Source organism: Salvelinus fontinalis, chromosome 11, assembly GCF_029448725.1.
Source record: "Salvelinus fontinalis isolate EN_2023a chromosome 11, ASM2944872v1, whole genome shotgun sequence".
Classification (NCBI taxonomy): domain Eukaryota; kingdom Metazoa; phylum Chordata; class Actinopteri; order Salmoniformes; family Salmonidae; genus Salvelinus; species Salvelinus fontinalis.
Window position 1 is genome coordinate 59,296,956 of NC_074675.1, and position 22,500 is coordinate 59,319,455.

Consider the following 22,500-nt stretch of genomic DNA (forward strand, 5'->3'; position numbering starts at 1 on the left):
CTAGTGGATACAGTAACAACCATTCTACCATCTAGTGGATACAGTAACACAACCATTCTACCATCTAGTGGATACAGTAACAACCATTCTACCATCTAGTGGATACAGTAACAACCATTCTACCATCTAGTGGATACAGTAACAACCATTCTACCATCTAGTGGATACAGTAACAACCATTCTACCATCTAGTGGATACAGTAACAACCATTCTACCATCTAGTGGATACAGTAACACAACCATTCTACCATCTAGTGGATACAGTAACAACCATTCTACCATCTAGTGGATACAGTAACAACCATTCTACCATCTAGTGGATACAGTAACACACCATTCTACCATCTAGTGGATACAGTACACAACCATTCTACCATCTAGTGGATACAGTAACAACCATTCTACCATCTAGTGGATACAGTAACAACCATTCTACCATCTAGTGGATACAGTAACAACCATTCTACCATCTAGTGGATACAGTAACAACCATTCTACCATCTAGTGGATACAGTAACCAACCATTCTACCATCTAGTGGATACAGTAACACAACCATTCTACCATCTAGTGGATACAGTAACACAACCATTCTACCATCTAGTGGATACAGTAACACAACCATTCTACCATCTAGTGGATACAGTAACAACCATTCTACCATCTAGTGGATACAGTAACACAACCATTCTACCATCTAGTGGATACAGTAACAACCATTCTACCATCTAGTGGATACAGTAACAACCATTCTACCATCTAGTGGATACAGTAACAACCATTCTACCATCTAGTGGATACAGTAACAACCATTCTACCATCTAGTGGATACAGTAACAACCATTCTACCATCTAGTGGATACAGTAACAACCATTCTACCATCTAGTGGATACAGTAACAACCATTCTACCATCTAGTGGATACAGTAACACAACCATTCTACCATCTAGTGGATACAGTAACAACCATTCTACCATCTAGTGGATACAGTAACAACCATTCTACCATCTAGTGGATACAGTAACAACCATTCTACCATCTAGTGGATACAGTAACAACCATTCTACCATCTAGTGGATACAGTAACAACCATTCTACCATCTAGTGGATACAGTAACAACCATTCTACCATCTAGTGGATACAGTAACAACCATTCTACCATCTAGTGGATACAGTAACAACCATTCTACCATCTAGTGGATACAGTAACAACCATTCTACCATCTAGTGGATACAGTAACAACCATTCTACCATCTAGTGGATACAGTAACAACCATTCTACCATCTAGTGGATACAGTAACAACCATTCTACCATCTAGTGGATACAGTAACAACCATTCTACCATCTAGTGGATACAGTAACAACCATTCTACCATCTAGTGGATACAGTAACAACCATTCTACCATCTAGTGGATACAGTAACAACCATTCTACCATCTAGTGGATACAGTAACACAACCATTCTACCATCTAGTGGATACAGTAACACAACCATTCTACCATCTAGTGGATACAGTAACAACCATTCTACCATCTAGTGGATACAGTAACAACCATTCTACCATCTAGTGGATACAGTAACAACCATTCTACCATCTAGTGGATACAGTAACAACCATTCTACCATCTAGTGGATACAGTAACAACCATTCTACCATCTAGTGGATACAGTAACAACCATTCTACCATCTAGTGGATACAGTAACACAACCATTCTACCATCTAGTGGATACAGTAACAACCATTCTACCATCTAGTGGATACAGTAACACAACCATTCTACCATCTAGTGGATACAGTAACAACCATTCTACCATCTAGTGGATACAGTAACAACCATTCTACCATCTAGTGGATACAGTAACAACCATTCTACCATCTAGTGGATACAGTAACACAACCATTCTACCATCTAGTGGATACAGTAACAACCATTCTACCATCTAGTGGATACAGTAACAACCATTCTACCATCTAGTGGATACAGTAACAACCATTCTACCATCTAGTGGATACAGTAACAACCATTCTACCATCTAGTGGATACAGTAACAACCATTCTACCATCTAGTGGATACAGTAACAACCATTCTACCATCTAGTGGATACAGTAACACAACCATTCTACCATCTAGTGGATACAGTAACAACCATTCTACCATCTAGTGGATACAGTAACACAACCATTCTACCATCTAGTGGATACAGTAACACAACCATTCTACCATCTAGTGGATACAGTAACAACCATTCTACCATCTAGTGGATACAGTAACACAACCATTCTACCATCTAGTGGATACAGTAACACAACCATTCTACCATCTAGTGGATACAGTAACAACCATTCTACCATCTAGTGGATACAGTAACACAACCATTCTACCATCTAGTGGATACAGTAACACAACCATTCTACCATCTAGTGGATACAGTAACAACCATTCTACCATCTAGTGGATACAGTAACACAACCATTCTACCATCTAGTGGATACAGTAACCAACCATTCTACCATCTAGTGGATACAGTAACAACCATTCTACCATCTAGTGGATACAGTAACACAACCATTCTACCATCTAGTGGATACAGTAACAACCATTCTACCATCTAGTGGATACAGTAACAACCATTCTACCATCTAGTGGATACAGTAACAACCATTCTACCATCTAGTGGATACAGTAACACAACCATTCTACCATCTAGTGGATACAGTAACAACCATTCTACCATCTAGTGGATACAGTAACAACCATTCTACCATCTAGTGGATACAGTAACACAACCATTCTACCATCTAGTGGATACAGTAACAACCATTCTACCATCTAGTGGATACAGTAACAACCATTCTACCATCTAGTGGATACAGTAACAACCATTCTACCATCTAGTGGATACAGTAACAACCATTCTACCATCTAGTGGATACAGTAACAACCATTCTACCATCTAGTGGATACAGTAACAACCATTCTACCATCTAGTGGATACAGTAACAACCATTCTACCATCTAGTGGATACAGTAACAACCATTCTACCATCTAGTGGATACAGTAACAACCATTCTACCATCTAGTGGATACAGTAACAACCATTCTACCATCTAGTGGATACAGTAACACAACCATTCTACCATCTAGTGGATACAGTAACAACCATTCTACCATCTAGTGGATACAGTAACAACCATTCTACCATCTAGTGGATACAGTAACAACCATTCTACCATCTAGTGGATACAGTAACAACCATTCTACCATCTAGTGGATACAGTAACAACCATTCTACCATCTAGTGGATACAGTAACAACCATTCTACCATCTAGTGGATACAGTAACAACCATTCTACCATCTAGTGGATACAGTAACAACCATTCTACCATCTAGTGGATACAGTAACACAACCATTCTACCATCTAGTGGATACAGTAACAACCATTCTACCATCTAGTGGATACAGTAACAACCATTCTACCATCTAGTGGATACAGTAACACAACCATTCTACCATCTAGTGGATACAGTAACAACCATTCTACCATCTAGTGGATACAGTAACAACCATTCTACCATCTAGTGGATACAGTAACAACCATTCTACCATCTAGTGGATACAGTAACAACCATTCTACCATCTAGTGGATACAGTAACACAACCATTCTACCATCTAGTGGATACAGTAACAACCATTCTACCATCTAGTGGATACAGTAACAACCATTCTACCATCTAGTGGATACAGTAACACAACCATTCTACCATCTAGTGGATACAGTAACAACCATTCTACCATCTAGTGGATACAGTAACAACCATTCTACCATCTAGTGGATACAGTAACAACCATTCTACCATCTAGTGGATACAGTAACAACCATTCTACCATCTAGTGGATACAGTAACAACCATTCTACCATCTAGTGGATACAGTAACAACCATTCTACCATCTAGTGGATACAGTAACACAACCATTCTACCATCTAGTGGATACAGTAACAACCATTCTACCATCTAGTGGATACAGTAACAACCATTCTACCATCTAGTGGATACAGTAACAACCATTCTACCATCTAGTGGATACAGTAACACAACCATTCTACCATCTAGTGGATACAGTAACAACCATTCTACCATCTAGTGGATACAGTAACAACCATTCTACCATCTAGTGGATACAGTAACAACCATTCTACCATCTAGTGGATACAGTAACAACCATTCTACCATCTAGTGGATACAGTAACACAACCATTCTACCATCTAGTGGATACAGTAACAACCATTCTACCATCTAGTGGATACAGTAACAACCATTCTACCATCTAGTGGATACAGTAACAACCATTCTACCATCTAGTGGATACAGTAACAACCATTCTACCATCTAGTGGATACAGTAACACAACCATTCTACCATCTAGTGGATACAGTAACAACCATTCTACCATCTAGTGGATACAGTAACAACCATTCTACCATCTAGTGGATACAGTAACAACCATTCTACCATCTAGTGGATACAGTAACAACCATTCTACCATCTAGTGGATACAGTAACAACCATTCTACCATCTAGTGGATACAGTAACAACCATTCTACCATCTAGTGGATACAGTAACAACCATTCTACCATCTAGTGGATACAGTAACAACCATTCTACCATCTAGTGGATACAGTAACAACCATTCTACCATCTAGTGGATACAGTAACAACCATTCTACCATCTAGTGGATACAGTAACAACCATTCTACCATCTAGTGGATACAGTAACAACCATTCTACCATCTAGTGGATACAGTAACAACCATTCTACCATCTAGTGGATACAGTAACAACCATTCTACCATCTAGTGGATACAGTAACAACCATTCTACCATCTAGTGGATACAGTAACAACCATTCTACCATCTAGTGGATACAGTAACACAACCATTCTACCATCTAGTGGATACAGTAACAACCATTCTGCCATCTAGTGGATACAGTAACAACCATTCTACCATCTAGTGGATACAGTAACACAACCATTCTACCATCTAGTGGATACAGTAACAACCATTCTACCATCTAGTGGATACAGTAACAACCATTCTACCATCTAGTGGATACAGTAACACAACCATTCTACAATCTAGTGGATACAGTAACAACCATTCTACCATCTAGTGGATACAGTAACAACCATTCTACCATCTAGTGGATACAGTAACAACCATTCTACCATCTAGTGGATACAGTAACAACCATTCTACCATCTAGTGGATACAGTAACACAACCATTCTACCATCTAGTGGATACAGTAACAACCATTCTACCATCTAGTCTATACAGTAACACAACCATTCTACCATCTAGTGGATACAGTAACAACCATTCTACCATCTAGTGGATACAGTAACACAACCATTCTACCATCTAGTGGATACAGTAACAACCATTCTACCATCTAGTGGATACAGTAACAACCATTCTACCATCTAGTGGATACAGTAACACAACCATTCTACCATCTAGTGGATACAGTAACAACCATTCTACCATCTAGTGGATACAGTAACAACCATTCTACCATCTAGTGGATACAGTAACACAACCATTCTACCATCTAGTGGATACAGTAACACAACCATTCTACCATCTAGTGGATACAGTAACACAACCATTCTACCATCTAGTGGATACAGTAACAACCATTCTACCATCTAGTGGATACAGTAACAACCATTCTACCATCTAGTGGATACAGTAACACAACCATTCTACCATCTAGTGGATACAGTAACACAACCATTCTACCATCTAGTGGATACAGTAACAACCATTCTACCATCTAGTGGATACAGTAACAACCATTCTACCATCTAGTGGATACAGTAACACAACCATTCTACCATCTAGTGGATACAGTAACAACCATTCTACCATCTAGTGGATACAGTAACAACCATTCTACCATCTAGTGGATACAGTAACAACCATTCTACCATCTAGTGGATACAGTAACAACCATTCTACCATCTAGTGGATACAGTAACAACCATTCTACCATCTAGTGGATACAGTAACAACCATTCTACCATCTAGTGGATACAGTAACAACCATTCTACCATCTAGTGGATACAGTAACACAACCATTCTACCATCTAGTGGATACAGTAACAACCATTCTACCATCTAGTGGATACAGTAACAACCATTCTACCATCTAGTGGATACAGTAACAACCATTCTACCATCTAGTGGATACAGTAACAACCATTCTACCATCTAGTGGATACAGTAACAACCATTCTACCATCTAGTGGATACAGTAACAACCATTCTACCATCTAGTGGATACAGTAACAACCATTCTACCATCTAGTGGATACAGTAACAACCATTCTACCATCTAGTGGATACAGTAACACAACCATTCTACCATCTAGTGGATACAGTAACACAACCATTCTACCATCTAGTGGATACAGTAACAACCATTCTACCATCTAGTGGATACAGTAACAACCATTCTACCATCTAGTGGATACAGTAACAACCATTCTACCATCTAGTGGATACAGTAACAACCATTCTACCATCTAGTGGATACAGTAACACAACCATTCTACCATCTAGTGGATACAGTAACAACCATTCTACCATCTAGTGGATACAGTAACAACCATTCTACCATCTAGTGGATACAGTAACAACCATTCTACCATCTAGTGGATACAGTAACAACCATTCTACCATCTAGTGGATACAGTAACACAACCATTCTACCATCTAGTGGATACAGTAACACAACCATTCTACCATCTAGTGGATACAGTAACAACCATTCTACCATCTAGTGGATACAGTAACAACCATTCTACCATCTAGTGGATACAGTAACAACCATTCTACCATCTAGTGGATACAGTAACAACCATTCTACCATCTAGTGGATACAGTAACAACCATTCTACCATCTAGTGGATACAGTAACAACCATTCTGCCATCTAGTGGATACAGTAACAACCATTCTACCATCTAGTGGATACAGTAACAACCATTCTACCATCTAGTGGATACAGTAACAACCATTCTACCATCTAGTGGATACAGTAACACAACCATTCTACCATCTAGTGGATACAGTAACAACCATTCTACCATCTAGTGGATACAGTAACACAACCATTCTACCATCTAGTGGATACAGTAACAACCATTCTACCATCTAGTGGATACAGTAACAACCATTCTACCATCTAGTGGATACAGTAACAACCATTCTACCATCTAGTGGATACAGTAACACAACCATTCTACCATCTAGTGGATACAGTAACACAACCATTCTACCATCTAGTGGATACAGTAACAACCATTCTACCATCTAGTGGATACAGTAACAACCATTCTGCGTATGTGTATGTGTGTGTGTGTGTGTGTGTGTGTGTGTGTGTGTGTACCTACCAGGGCAGTAGCTCCGTAGTACTCCAGGCTGAATAAGTGAAGCAGGGACGGTGCTCTGGTCAAACACACAGCTGTAACGTCCAGTAGCCTCCAACCAGGGGCCTGTTATCAACACCTTCACACCACCCTGACAGATGTAGAAACTATTAGTCTCACTTTCTGCCAGGTTTAGATTCATCTGAACATCTTGTACACAGAAACATAACATGTGATCTCTTAAATACAGTCAAATATATAATCAATATAAGGTCAATAAATAGGCCATGTTTAATAGGCTTCCCATGAAATCAACATGCCCCCCTCTCCCTGTCTCACCTCTGGGTAGGACCACTCGGGGGAGAAGTCTGTGATGGTTGCTAGGCGTTGTAGCTCACTCCCGTTGTTAGGGGGAAGAGGGGGGAAGGGGAGGAAGGAGGATGAGGGGGAGGGCTGGGGAGGAACCATGTAACGTACCCCCGTGGGGAACAGACTGGTGGGCGCCGGGTTCGGGACGAGGACCGAGGTGTGTGTGTGTGTGTGTGTGTTGGGGCGTGTGTGCGTGTGTGTGTTTGGGGCGTCGGCCTCTGTGATGAGCTCAGAGATGAGGTCAGGGAACTGGCTGTCGAACGATATCTCTAGCTCCTCCGAGCCATCCGTGACCTCCGACCTTTGACCCGTGTCCATGGGTGTGTCCTCTGCCTCGTAGCCACGCCCCCTCTCCTCCTTTACTCTGACCCGCCCATTAGTCACATTGGTCATGTTAACATTACCCGTAGCGGCATTAGCGTTAGCACTGTCCATACTAACAGTAGTCGAAAGAGCCATGTTTGCATTAGCCACGTTGTTGATGTTAGCAAACAGGGGTAAGAGCTGCCCCTCCCTCTCTCTCTCCGCCTCCCTCTCCCTCTCCGCCTCCCTCTCTCTCTCCCTCTCCACCTCCCTCTCCCTCTCCACCTCCGCCTCCCTCTCCCTCTCCACCTCCGCCTCCCTCTCCCTCTCTCTCTCCACCTCTCTCTCCCTCTCCACCTCCCTCTCCATCTCCTGACTCTGCAGAAGTCTACGTTGCAGCAGTAGGAGCTGAGAGCGGTAGTTCTGGGTCTGGTTCAGTGGGGTCGGGGTTGGGTTGGGGTCAAAGTTCATAGAGGTCATGGGTTGGGGGAGGTGCTGCTGGAGCTCTTTGGGCTCTAGGACGACCAATGGCTGCTCTCCGTCCTGCCTGTGAGGCTGCTGATTGGGCGCCATCTGCTGAGTGGGAGGGGTCTGCTGCGTTTCGTGGCGAATCAGGAGCAGCGATGACGATGCTTTTCTGTGGTGTTGCCCTGACGACGACGGCTGGTGGGATTGGCCTCGCTGGAGGAGAGCCAGTTTGGTGGGCGGGTGACCCTCTTCTCTCCCCTCCTCCCCCCTCTCCCCCTCCGTCTCCCCCAGAGGGCCCAGGCCCAGCGCTGATTCCAGACACAGAGGCAGGAGAGAGGGGGCGGAGTGGGAAGGAGAGAGGGATAGAGAAAGAGATGGAGGGAGGGAGGAAGAAGGGGCAGAGTGGGACGGAGAGAGGGATAGAGAAAGAGATGGAGGGAGGGAGGAGGAAGGGGCAGAGTGGGACGGAGAGAGGGATAGAGAAAGAGATGGAGGGAGGGAGGAGGAAGGGGCAGAGTGGGACGGAGAGAGGGATAGAGAAAGAGATGGAGGGAGGGAGGAGGAAGGGGCAGAGTGGGAAGGAGAGAGGGATAGAGAAAGAGATGGAGGGAGGGAGGAAGAAGGGGCAGAGTGGGACGGAGAGAGGGATAGAGAAAGAGATGGAGGGAGGGAGGAGGAAGGGGTAGAGGTCTGGGGCACCTCTCTCTCTTCATTCTTCCTCTCTGCCTCAGAAGAGAGAGATGAGAGAGAGGAGGGAGGGGAGGTGGGGGAGAGGGAGAGAGCGAGGGAGGGTGCATGTGGGGAGGAGGAGGGGGGAGGAGAGGGTGAGGAGGGGGGCAGAGTGCCTCCGTAGGTCTGACCCTGTTTAGGACTGTTCAGAAAGGAGTCTGGATCGAAGACAGGAGGTCGGCAGGGTGAGGGAGAGGGGGCGGCAGGAGGGAGAGGGTGCAGGAGGGATGGAGAGGGGGATGGAGTGAGGAGTAGTCCCCCTATAACGGGTGAGGACAGGAGGGTGAGGCTGAGAGTAGCCACCCCGGGGGTGGGGGGGGAGGGGGTGGGTGGAGCAGGTGGGGTTGGGGGGGAGGGGGTGTCTGGTTTAGGGGGGACGGGGGAGAGTACCAGCTGACCTGAATGGGTGAGAGACAGACTCGACTCCCGCTCTCCTCCACCCTGCGTCCCGATGACCCCCGCCGTAGTCATGACGATCACCGCATTCTGCGGCAGGGCAACCGTCGTCAGGCCCCGCTGGTCACCATAGAAACTGTTGGTGGTGCCGTTGCTGACGGCGATGGTTGCTGTGCGGTGAGCCTGAGGGGGGGATGATGAGGAGGAGGAGGAGGAGGAGGAGGAGGGGGGAGAGGGGGAGGAAGAGACTCCCTCATGTCTCCCTACCAGGCTGGTAGACCCTCCACGCTTTACCTGGGGGTGTGTGTGTGAGGGGGGAGGGTGTGTGTGGGGGGAGGGTTTCTTCTCGCCGCCTGCAGGGATGTCTCCCCCTCCTGTCTCCCCCTCGGCCAGGGGTGAGGCTGACATGGCAGGGCGGGTAGCGGGCAGTTTGGGGGAGATAATGCGATGTTTGGTGCTGTTACAGCGGTGGGGAATGTTAGCTCCAGGAGACGCTGGAAGGAGGAAAGGACGAGAGGGAGTGAGGGAGGGACGAGAGGGAGGAGAGGGAGGGACGAGAGGGAGGAGAGGGAGGGATGAGAGGGAGGAGAGGGAGGAGAGGGAGGGAGGAGAGGGAGGAGAGGGAGGGACGAGAGGGAGGAGAGGGAGGGACGAGAGGGAGGAGAGGGAGGGAGGAGAGGGATGAGAGGGATGAGAGGGAGGAGAGGGAAGAGAGGGAGGGACGAGAGGAGAGGAGAGGGAGGAGAGGGAGGAGAGGGAGGGACGAGAGGGAGGAGAGGGAGGGACGAGAGGGAGGAGAGGGAGGGACGAGAGGGAGGAGAGGGAGGGACGAGAGGGACGAGAGGGACGAGAGGGAGGAGAGGGAAGAAAGGGATGAGAGGGAGGAGAGGGATGAGGGAGGATAGGGAGGGAGGAGAGGGAAGAAAGGGATGAGAGGGAGGAGAGGGAAGAAAGGGATGAGAGGGAGGAGAGGGAGGAGAGGGAAGAGAGGGAGGAGAGGGAGGGATGAGAGGGAGGAGAGGGAGGAGAGGGAAGAGAGGGAGGAGAGGGAGGAAAGGGATGAGAGGGAGGAGAGGGAGGAGAAGGAGGAGAGGGAGGAGAGGGAGGAGAGGGAGGAGAGGGAGGAGAGGGAGGAGAGGGAGGAGAGGGAGGAGAGGGAGCAGAGGGAGGAGAGGGAGGAGAGGGAGGAGAGGGAGGAGAGGGAAGAGAGGGAGGAGAGGGAGGAGAGGGAGGAGAGGGAGGAGAGGGAAGAAAGGGATGAGAGGGAGGAGAGGGAGGAGAGGGAGGGACGAGAGGGAGGAGAGGGAAGAGAGGGAAGAGAGGGATGAGAGGGAGGAGAGGGAGGAGAGGGAGGGACGAGAGGGAGGGACGAGAGAGAGGGACGAGAGAGAGGGGCGAGAGAGAGGGGCGAGAGAGAGGGGCGAGAGAGAGGGGCGAGAGAGAGGGGCGAGAGGGAAGAGAGTGAGGAGAATGAAAGAAACAGAACATACAGAATACATTGCAGTAGTAGCAGTAGTCTCTAGTCACAGTAGTCACTAGAAGCAGTAGTCACTAGTAGCAGTAGTCACTGTCGTCACTAGACGCGGGTCACAGTAGTCACTAGTCACAGTAGTCACTAGTCACAGTAGTCTCTAGTCACAGTAGTCTCTAGTCACAGTAGTCTCTAGTCACAGTAGTCACTAGTCCCAGTAGTCACTAGTCCCAGTAGTCACTAGTCACAGTAGTCTCTAGTCACAGTAGTCACTAGTCACAGTAGTCACTAGTCACAGTAGTCACTGTCGTCACTAGACGCGGGTCAGAGTAGTCACTAGTAACGTTATTCACTAGTCATAGTAGTCTCTAGTCACAGTAGTCAGTAGTCACAGTAGTCTCTAGTCACAGTAGTCTCTAGTCACAGTAGTCTCTAGTCACAGTAGTCACTAGTCACAGTAGTCACTAGTCACAGTAGTCACTAGTCAGTCACAGTAGTCTCTAGTCACAGTAGTCACTAGTTAGTCACAGTAGTCTCTAGTCACAGTAGTCACCAGTTACCGTAGTATGTAGTCACAGTAGTCAGTATTCACCGTAGTCACTACTCACATAGTATGTAGTCATAGTAGTCACTAGTCGCGAGTCACGGTAGTCGCTAGTCACAGTAGTCTGTAGTCACTGGTCACCGTAGTCTGTAGTCACTAGTCACAGTAGTCAATGGTCACAGTAGTCAATGGTCACAGTAGTCAATGGTCACAGTAGTCCCTAATCACGGTAGTCACAAGTCACAGTAGTCACAAATCACAGTAGTCTGTAATCACAGTAGTCACTAGTCAGAGTAGTCGCTAGTCACAGTATTCCCTATTCACAGTTGTCACTAGTCACGATAGTCTAGTCACGGTAGTCACTAGTCTCGGTAGTCACTAGTCACAGTAGTCTCTAGTCACGGTAGTCTCTAGTCACAGTAGTCACTAGTCACAGTAGTCACTAGTCACAGTAGTCACTAGTCACAGTAGTCACTAGTCACCGTAGTCAATGGTCACAGTAGTCACTAGTCACGGTAGTCGCTAATCACGGTAGTCTCTAGTCACAGTAGTCTCTAGTCACAGTGTCTGTAGTCACAGTAGTCACTAGTCACGGTAGTCGCTAATCACGGTAGTCTCTAGTCACAGTAGTCTCTAGTCACAGTAGTCTCTAGTCACAGTAGTCTCTAGTCACAGTGTCTCTAGTCAAAGTGGTCCGTAGTCACAGTAGTCACTAGTCACAGTAGTCTGTAGTCACGGTAGTCTGCAGTCACGGAAGTCTCTAGTCACAGCAGTCAGTAGTCACAGTGTCTGTAGTCACAGCAGTCAGTAGTCACAGCAGTCAGTAGTCACAGTAGTCTCTAGTCACAGTGTCTGTAGTCACAGTAGTCTGTAGTCACGGTAGTCACTAGTCACGGTAGTCACTAGTCACGGTAGTCGGTAGTCACGGTAGTCGGTAGTCACGGTAGTCGGTAGTCACGGTAGTCGGTAGTCACGGTAGTCGGTAGTCACGGTAGTCTCTAGTCACGGTAGTCTCTAGTCACGGTAGTCTCTAGTCACGGTAGTCTCTAGTCACGGTAGTCTCTAGTCACGGTAGTCTCTAGTCACGGTAGTCTCTAGTCACGGTAGTCTCTAGTCACGGTAGTCACTAGCCACGGTAGTCACTAGCCACGGTAGTCACTAGCCACGGTAGTCACTAGTCACGGTAGTCTCTAGTCACGGTAGTCTCTAGTCACGGCAGTCACTAGTCACGGCAGTCACTAGTCACGGCAGTCTCTAGTCACGGCAGTCTCTAGTCACGGCAGTCTCTAGTCACGGCAGTCTCTTGTCACGGCAGTCTCTAGTCACGGCAGTCTCTAGTCACGGCAGTCTCTAGTCACGACGGTCTCTAGTCACGGCGGTCTCTAGTCACGGAAGTCTCTAGTCACGGAAGTCTCTAGTCACGGCAGTCTCTAGTCACGGCTGTCTCTAGTCACGGCTGTCTCCAGTCACAGTAGTCCGCAGGCACAGTCATCTACAGTCACAGTAGTTTGTAGTCACATGAGTCTCTAGTCACAGTAGTTTGTAGTCACAGTAGTCTCTACTCACAGTAGTCCGCAGGCACAGTAGTCTGCAGTCACAGTAGTTTGTAGTCACATGAGTCTCTAGTCACAGTAGTCTATAGTCACATTAGTCTATAGTCACAGTAGCCACAGTAGTCTCTAGTTACTAGTAGTCTCTTGTCACGGTAGTCTCTAGTCACAATAGACACAGTAGTCTCTAGTTAAAGTAGTCTCTAGTCACAGTAGTCCACAGTCACACTAGTCCACAGTCACACTAGTCCACATTCACACTAGTCCACATTCACACTAGTCCACATTCACACTAGTCCACATTCACACTAGTCCACATTCACACTAGTCCACATTCACACTAGTCCACATTCTCACTAGTCCGCAGTCACAGTAGTCGCTAGTCACAGTAGTCGCTAGTCACAGTAGTCGCTAGTCACAGTAGTCGCTAGTCACAGTAGTCGCTAGTCACAGTAGTCGCTAGTCACAGTAGTCACTAGTCACAGTAGTCGCTAGTCACAGTAGTCGCTAGTCACAGTATTCGCTAGTCACAGTAGTCTCTAGTCACAGTAGTCTCTAGTCACAGTAGTCACTAGTCACAGTAGTCGCTAGTCACAGTAGTCGCTAGTCACAGTAGTCGCTAGTCACAGTAGTCGCTAGTCACAGTAGTCTCTAGTCACAGTAGTCTCTAGTCACAGTAGTCGCTAGTCACAGTAGTCGCTAGTCACAGTAGTCGCTAGTCACAGTAGTCGCTAGTCACAGTAGTCGCTAGTCACAGTAGTCGCTAGTCACAGTAGTCGCTAGTCACAGTAGTCGCTAGTCACAGTAGTCGCTAGTCACAGTAGTCACTTGTCACAGTAGTCACTTGTCACGGTAGTCACTAGTCACGGTAGTCACTAGTCACGGTAGTCACTAGTCACGGTAGTCACAGTAGTCCAGTCACATTAGTCCACAGTCACAGTAGTCTGTAGTGTTTGGCTATACTGCCCTCCAGTGGTAACATTTACCACCCACACTCACACAGATTTACCCAGTGTGGAGCTGCAGAGACAGGTGTGTGTGCGAGGCTGAGGTTTGGTCTGTTGTGACTCCAGGATCTGTTGAGCCAGTTGTTCTATAGAGAACTCTGATGATCCATAACCTTCTCCACATGACCACTTAATGCTGTGGACTAGAGAAACACAGAGAGAGAGAGAGAGAGAGACAGAGAGAGACAGAGAAACAGAGAGACAGAGAGAGAGAGAGAGAGAGACAGAGAGAGACAGAGAAACAGAGAGACAGAGAGAGAGAGAGATAAAGAGAGAGAGAGAGAGAGAAAAAGAGAGACAGACAGACAGACAGAGCGAGTAGAGACAGACAGACAGAGCGAGTAGAGACAGACAGACAGACAGACAGACAGACAGACAGACAGACAGACAGACAGACAGAGAAACACAATAATAAATATTAGTCAGCCATCACATTGCCAGGATTTATCGTGCATTCAAGTGCCGTGGGAATGAACACCCGCCCCAAGACTGACCTCTGAGTGGGAGGAGGTGCTAATACTTCCTGTTTCATCACTGACCTTTCACCTTTTCAACCAATAGGTCTTTGATTCGTTTGTTATTGTCAAAAATGAATTTGTTTTGTTATCTTTTGGTTGAAGAATTGTTCTCATTTGAAAAGCACAATCAGATCGGACCCAAGACTTCCTAACTGGGAAGTTTTGCCATTCTGAGGAGCAGTAGATATCTGTGTGTGTGTGTGTGTGTGTGTGTGGTGTGTGTGTGTGTGGTGTGTGTGTGTGTGGTGTGTGTGTGTGTGTGGTGTGTGTGTGTGTGTGTGTGTGTGTGTGTGTGTGTGGTGTGTGTGGTGTGTGTGTGTGTGTGTGTGGTGTGTGTGTAGTGTGTGTAGTGTGTGTGTAGTGTGTGTGTGTGTGTGTGTGTGTGTAGTGTGTGTGTGTGTGTGTGTAGTGTGTGTGTGTGTGTGTGTGTGTGTGTGTGTGTGGTGTGTGGTGTGTGGTGTGTAGTGTGTGTTGTGTGTGGTGTGTAGTGTGTGTAGTGTGTGTAGTGTGTGTAGTGTGTGTGTAATGTGTGTGTAGTGTGTGTGTGTGTGTGTGTGTGTAGTGTGTGTGGTGTGTGTAGTGTGTGTGTAGTGTGTGTAGTGTGTGTGTGTGTGTGTGTGTGTGTAGTGTGTGTGGTGTGTGTAGTGTGTGTGTAGTGTGTGTAGTGTGTGTGTGTGTGTGTGTGGTGTGTGTGTGTGTGTGTGGTGTGTGTGTGTGTAGTGTGTGTGTGTAGTGTGTGTGTGTGTGTGTGTGTGTGTGTGTGTGTGTGTGTGTGTGTGTAGTGTGTGTGGTGTGTGTAGTGTGTGTGTAGTGTGTGTAGTGTGTGTGTGTGTGGGTGTGTGTGTACTTACACATAGGTTTGAGCTGGGCCAGTAGTTCGTCTCGGCTCCAACGTAGCGAGTCTCGGCGGTCGGCAACGGCACATAGTAACGGGCCGCATGCCTTCCCATGATCCTCCAGCGACGGAACATTCAGGTAGTGAACCAGCACCATGTCTGGGTTCTACACACACACACACACACACACACACACACACACACACACACACACACACACACACACACACACACACACACACACACACACACACACACACACACACACACACACAGAGAGAGAGAGACTGTATGTTTAGTGTTATTGTTGATGTATGGTTATTTTGACCCTTGGTTATTGTTGTTACTGTTGTCCCATTGACATTTTTGATTCTCATTTTAATTTATATTGGAAATATCCAAAATGAGCTTTGGCAATATGTACATTGTAACGTCATGCCAATAAAGAGAATTTAATTGAAAATTGAGAGAGGGAAGAGGTTAACACACACACCAGGGTTTCCGTTAGCCAACAATTATAACTATTTTTAAGCCGATAAATAAACCTGCAGCCTATTACATTGATATTTGTCTCACCCATCTACACACAATAACCTATAATGACAAAGTCTCACCCATCTACACACAATAACCTATAATGACAAAGTCTCACCCATCTACACACAATAACCTATAATGACAAAGTCTCACCCATCTACACACAATAACCTATAATGACAAAGTCTCACCCATCTACACACAATAACCTATAATGACAAAGTCTCACCCATCTACACACAATAACCTATAATGACAAAGTCTCACCCATGAACCTGAAAATGAAATACAGAAATATCTCAGAAATATAATTTACATAAGTATTCACATCCTTCAGTCAATACATGTTAGAATCACTTTTGTCAGAGATGGCGTCAGAGATGGCGTCAGAGATGGCGTCAGAGATGGCGTCAGAGATGGCGTCAGAGATGGCGTCAGAGATGGCGTCAGAGATGGCGTCAGAGATGGCGTCAGAGATGGCGTCAGAGATGGCGTCAGAGATGGCGTCAGAGATGGCGTCAGAGATGGCGTCAGAGATGGCGTCAGAGATGGCGTCAGAGATGGAGTCAGAGATGGCGTCAGAGATGGAGTCCTCTAATGGGGCAGAGATGGAGTCCTCTAATGGAGCAGAGATGGAGTCCTCTAATGGAGCAGAGATGGAGTCCTCTAATGGAGCAGAGATGGAGTCCTCTAATGGAGCAGAGATGGAGTCCTCTAATGGGGCAGAGATGGAGTCCTCTAATGGAGCAGAGATGGAGTCCTCTAATGGAGCAGAGATGGAGTCCTCTAATGGGGCAGAGATGGAGTCCTCTAATGGGGCAGAGATGGAGTCCTCTAATGGAGCAGAGATGGAGTCCTCTAATGGAGCAGAGATGGAGTCCTCTAATGGAGCAGAGATGGAGTCCTCTAATGGAGCAGAGCTGGAGTCCTCTAATGGAGCAGAGCTGGAGTCCTCTAATGGGGCAGAGCTGGAGTCCTCTAATGGGGCAGAGATGGAGTCCTCTAATGGGGCAGAGATGGAGTCCTCTAATGGAGCAGAGATGGAGTCCTCTAATGGAGCAGAGATGGAGTCAGAGATGGAGTCCTCTAATGGAGCAGAGATGGAGTCCTCTAATGGAGCAGAGATGGAGTCCTCTAATGGAGCAGAGATGGAGTCCTCTCGGGGCAGAGATGGAGTAAGAGATGGAGTCCTCTAATGGAGCAGAGATGGAGTCCTCTAATGGAGCAGAGATGGAGTCCTCTCGGGGCAGAGATGGAGTCCTCTAATGGAGCAGAGATGGAGTCCTCTAATGGAGCAGAGATGGAGTCCTCTAATGGGGCAGAGATGGAGTCCTCTAATGGAGCAGAGATGGAGTCCTCTAATGGGGCAGAGATGGAGTAAGAGATGGAGTCCTCTAATGGAGCAGAGATGGAGTCCTCTAATGGAGCAGAGATGGAGTCCTCTCGGGGCAGAGATGGAGTCCTCTAATGGAGCAGAGATGGAGTCCTCTAATGGAGCAGAGATGGAGTCCTCTAATGGAGCAGAGATGGAGTCCTCTAATGGAGCAGAGATGGAGTCCTCTAATGGAGCAGAGATGGAGTCCTCTAATGGAGCAGAGATGGAGTCCTCTAATGGAGCAGAGATGGAGTCCTCTAATGGAGCAGAGATGGAGTCCTCTAATGGAGCAGAGATGGAGTCCTCTAATGGAGCAGAGATGGAGTCCTCTAATGGAGCAGAGATGGAGTCCTCTAATGGAGCAGAGATGGAGTCCTCTAATGGAACAGAGATGGAGTCCTCTAATGGGGCAGAGATTGAGTCCTCTAATGGGGCAGAGATTGAGTCCTCTAATGGAGCAGAGATGGAGTCCTCTAATGGGGCAGAGATGGAGTCAGAGATGGAGTCCTCTAATGGAGCAGAGATGGAGTCCTCTAATGGAGCAGAGATGGAGTCCTCTAATGGAGCAGAGATGGAGTCCTCTCGGGGCAGAGATGGAGTCCTCTAATGGAGCAGAGATGGAGTCCTCTAATGGAGCAGAGATGGAGTCCTCTAATGGGGCAGAGATGGAGTCCTCTAATGGAGCAGAGATGGAGTCCTCTAATGGAGCAGAGATGGAGTCCTCTAATGGAGCAGAGATGGAGTCCTCTAATGGGGCAGAGATGGAGTCCTCTAATGGAGCAGAGATGGAGTCCTCTAATGGAGCAGAGATGGAGTCAGAGATGGAGTCCTCTAATGGAGCAGAGATGGAGTCCTCTAATGGAGCAGAGATGGAGTCCTCTAATGGAGCAGAGATGGAGTCCTCTCGGGGCAGAGATGGAGTCAGAGATGGAGTCCTCTAATGGAGCAGAGATGGAGTCCTCTAATGGAACAGAGATGGAGTCCTCTAATGGGGCAGAGATTGAGTCCTCTAATGGGGCAGAGATTGAGTCCTCTAATGGAGCAGAGATGGAGTCCTCTAATGGGGCAGAGATGGAGTCAGAGATGGAGTCCTCTAATGGAGCAGAGATGGAGTCCTCTAATGGAGCAGAGATGGAGTCCTCTAATGGAGCAGAGATGGAGTCCTCTCGGGGCAGAGATGGAGTCCTCTAATGGAGCAGAGATGGAGTCCTCTAATGGAGCAGAGATGGAGTCCTCTAATGGGGCAGAGATGGAGTCCTCTAATGGAGCAGAGATGGAGTCCTCTAATGGAGCAGAGATGGAGTCCTCTAATGGAGCAGAGATGGAGTCCTCTAATGGAGCAGAGATGGAGTCCTCTAATGGGGCAGAGATGGAGTCCTCTAATGGAGCAGAGATGGAGTCCTCTAATGGAGCAGAGATGGAGTCCTCTAATGGGGCAGAGATGGAGTCCTCTAATGGAGCAGAGATGGAGTCCTCTAATGGAGCAGAGATGGAGTCAGAGATGGAGTCCTCTAATGAGCAGAGATGGAATCCTCTAATGGAGCAGAGATGGAGTCCTCTAATGGAGCAGAGATGGAGTCCTCTAATGGAGCAGAGATGGAGTCCTCTAATGGAGCAGAGATGGAGTCCTCTAATGGAGCAGAGATGGAGTCCTCTAATGGAGCAGAGATGGAGTCCTCTAATGGAGCAGAGATGGAGTCCTCTAATGGAGCAGAGATGGAGTCCTCTCGGGGCAGAGATGGAGTCCTCTAATGGAGCAGAGATGGAGTCCTCTAATGGAGCAGAGATGGAGTCCTCTAATGGAGCAGAGATGGAGTCCTCTAATGGAGCAGAGATGGAGTCCTCTAAGGGCAGAGATGGAGTCCTCTAATGGAGCAGAGATGGAGTCCTCTAATGGAGCAGAGATGGAGTCCTCTCGGGGCAGAGATGGAGTCCTCTCGGGGCAGAGATGGAGTCCTCTAATGGAGCAGAGATGGAGTCCTCTAATGGAGCAGAGATGGAGTCCTCTAATGGAGCAGAGATGGAGTCCTCTAATGGAGCAGAGATGGAGTCCTCTAAGGGCAGAGATGGAGTCCTCTCGGGGCAGAGATGGAGTCAGAGATGGAGTCCTCTAATGGAGCAGAGATGGAGTCCTCTAATGGAGCAGAGATGGAGTCCTCTAATGGAGCAGAGATGGAGTCCTCTAATGGAGCAGAGATGGAGTCCTCTAATGGAGCAGAGATGGAGTCCTCTAATGGGGCAGAGATGGAGTCCTCTAATGGGGCAGAGATGGAGTCCTCTAATGGAGCAGAGATGGAGTCCTCTAATGGAGCAGAGATGGAGTCCTCTAATGGGGCATAGATGGAGTCCTCTAATGGAGCAGAGATGGAGTCCTCTAATGGAGCAGAGATGGAGTCCTCTACCCATCCATCCTAGTGGTTTATAATCCTAGTCATATTATCAACCCATCCATCCTAGTGGTTTATAATCCTAGTCATATTATCAACCCATCCTAGTGGTTTATAATCCTAGTCATATTATCAACCCATCCATCCTAGTGGTTTATAATCCTAGTCATATTATCAACCCATCCATCCTAGTGGTTTATAATCCTAGTCATATTATCAACCCATCCTAGTGGTTTATAATCCTAGTCATATTAACAACCCATCCTAGTGGTTTATAATCCTAGTCATATTATCAACCCATCCTAGTGGTTTATAATCCTAGTCATATTATCAACCCATCCATCCTAGTGGTTTATAATCCTAGTCATATTATCAACCCATCCTAGTGGTTTATAATCCTAGTCATATTATCAACCCATCCATCCTAGTGGTTTATAATCCTAGTCATATTATCAACCCATCCTAGTGGTTTATAATCCTAGTCATATTAACAACCCATCCTAGTGGTTTATAATCCTAGTCATATTATCAACCCATCCTAGTGGTTTATAATCCTAGTCATATTATCAACCCATCCATCCTAGTGGTTTATAATCCTAGTCATATTATCAAGCCATCCATCCTAGTGGTTTATAATCCTAGTCATATTATCAACCCATCCTAGTGGTTTATAATCCTAGTCATATTAACAGCCAACATGTAATCAAAACTAATCTGAAAACAGCAGGCAGCTAAGAAAAGCGCCCCCCTGACTATTATCACCATTGTATGCTGTAGGCAGCTTCCTTACAGATTCATTAGCACGTAAATGTGATTTCTGTCATTCTAATCACTGTGGGGGGATGTCTTCCTGGGGTATGCACCCAATACACATGAGTCCAGTACATTTCTGAAAAGGACGGTACATTTAAATCTTCACGTTGTCCCGTGCCACATTTACCTCACGGAAACCCTGACACACACACACACACACACACACACACACACACACACACACACACACACACACACACACTGGATTGTAACTGACCTGCAACAGCCAGTAGCACCTCCTGTGGAATGTTGGGACGATGGAAGAATGGACGTAGCAACCATAGAGACACTAGAGAGAGAGAGAAGAGGACATGTTGGGACGATGGACGTAGCAACCACAGAGACACTGGAGAGAGAGAAGAGGACATGTTGGGACGATGGACGTAGCAACCATAGAGACACTGGAGAGAGAGAAGAGGACATGTTGGGACGATGGAAGAATGGACGTAGCAACCATAGAGACACTAGAGAGAGAGAGAAGAGGACATGTTGGGACGATGGACGTAGCAACCATAGAGACACTGGAGAGAGAGAAGAGGACATGTTGGGACGATGGACGTAGCAACCACAGAGACACTGGAGAGAGAGAAGAGGACATGTTGGGACGATGGACGTAGCAACCATAGAGACACTGGAGAGAGAGAAGAGGACATGTTGGGACGATGGAAGAATGGACGTAGCAACCATAGAGACACTAGAGAGAGAGAGAAGAGGACATGTTGGGACGATGGAAGAATGGACGTAGCAACCATAGAGACACTGGAGAGAGAGAGAAGAGGACATGTTGGGACGATGGAAGAATGGACGTAGCAACCATAGAGACACTGGAGAGAGAGAAGAGGACATGTTGGGACGATGGACGTAGCAACCACAGAGACACTGGAGAGAGAGAAGAGGACATGTTGGGACGATGGACGTAGCAACCAGAGAGACACTAGAGAGAGAACAGAGGACATGTTGGGACGATGGACGTAGCAACCATAGAGACACTGGAGAGAGAGAAGAGGACATGTTGGGACGATGGACGTAGCAACCATAGAGACACTGGAGAGAGAGAGAAGAGGACATGTTGGGACGATGGAAGAATGGACGTAGCAACCCTAGAGACACTGGAGAGAGAGAAGAGGACATGTTGGGACGATGGACGTAGCAACCACAGAGACACTGGAGAGAGAGAAGAGGACATGTTGGGACGATGGACGTAGCAACCAGAGAGACACTGGAGAGAGAGAGAAGAGGACATGTTGGGACGATGGACGTAGCAACCATAGAGACACTGGAGAGAGAGAAGAGGACATGTTGGGACGATGGACGTAGCAACCACAAAGACACTGGAGAGAGAGAGAAGAGGACATGTTGGGACGATGGACGTAGCAACCATAGAGACACTGGAGAGAGAGAAGAGGACATGTTGGGACGATGGAAGAATGGACGTAGCAACCATAGAGACACTAGAGAGAGAGAAGAGGACATGTTGGGACGATGTGTGTGTGCGTGTGTGTGTGTGTGTTGTCAGTGTGTGTGTGTTGTCAGTGTGTGTGTGTATGTGTGTTGTCAGTGTGTGTGTGTGTGTGTGTGTGTGTGTGTGTGTGTGTGTTCTTAATGTGTGTGTGTGTGTGTGTGTGTGTGTGTGTGTGTGTGTGTTTGTTCTTAATGTGTGTGTGTGTGTGTGTGTGTGTGTGTGTGTGTGTGTGTGTGTGTGTTGTCAGTGTGTGTGTATGTGTGTGTTGTCAGTGTGTGTG

The 22,500-nt window shown here is 46.9% G+C and overlaps 1 protein-coding gene across 3 annotated transcripts in view; it reads right to left on the reverse strand.

The window, feature by feature from the left end:
• camta2 (calmodulin binding transcription activator 2) overlaps positions 1–22,500 on the reverse strand; it is a 159,148-nt gene that overhangs the window by 107,327 nt on the left and 29,321 nt on the right. For all 3 annotated transcript variants that reach the window (XR_008761461.1, XM_055939155.1, XM_055939154.1), the window contains exons 6-11: positions 20,976–21,047; positions 15,662–15,812; positions 14,295–14,435; positions 8,467–10,214; positions 7,795–8,394; positions 7,480–7,606 (exon numbers count right to left, since the gene is read on the reverse strand). Coding sequence is in view for 2 of the 3 variants with exons in the window: in XM_055939155.1 (XP_055795130.1) it covers positions 7,480–7,606; positions 7,795–8,394; positions 8,467–10,214; positions 14,295–14,435; positions 15,662–15,812; positions 20,976–21,047 (2,839 nt within the window). In the remaining variant the exon portion in view is untranslated. The remainder of the gene's footprint in view (positions 1–7,479; positions 7,607–7,794; positions 8,395–8,466; positions 10,215–14,294; positions 14,436–15,661; positions 15,813–20,975; positions 21,048–22,500) is intronic.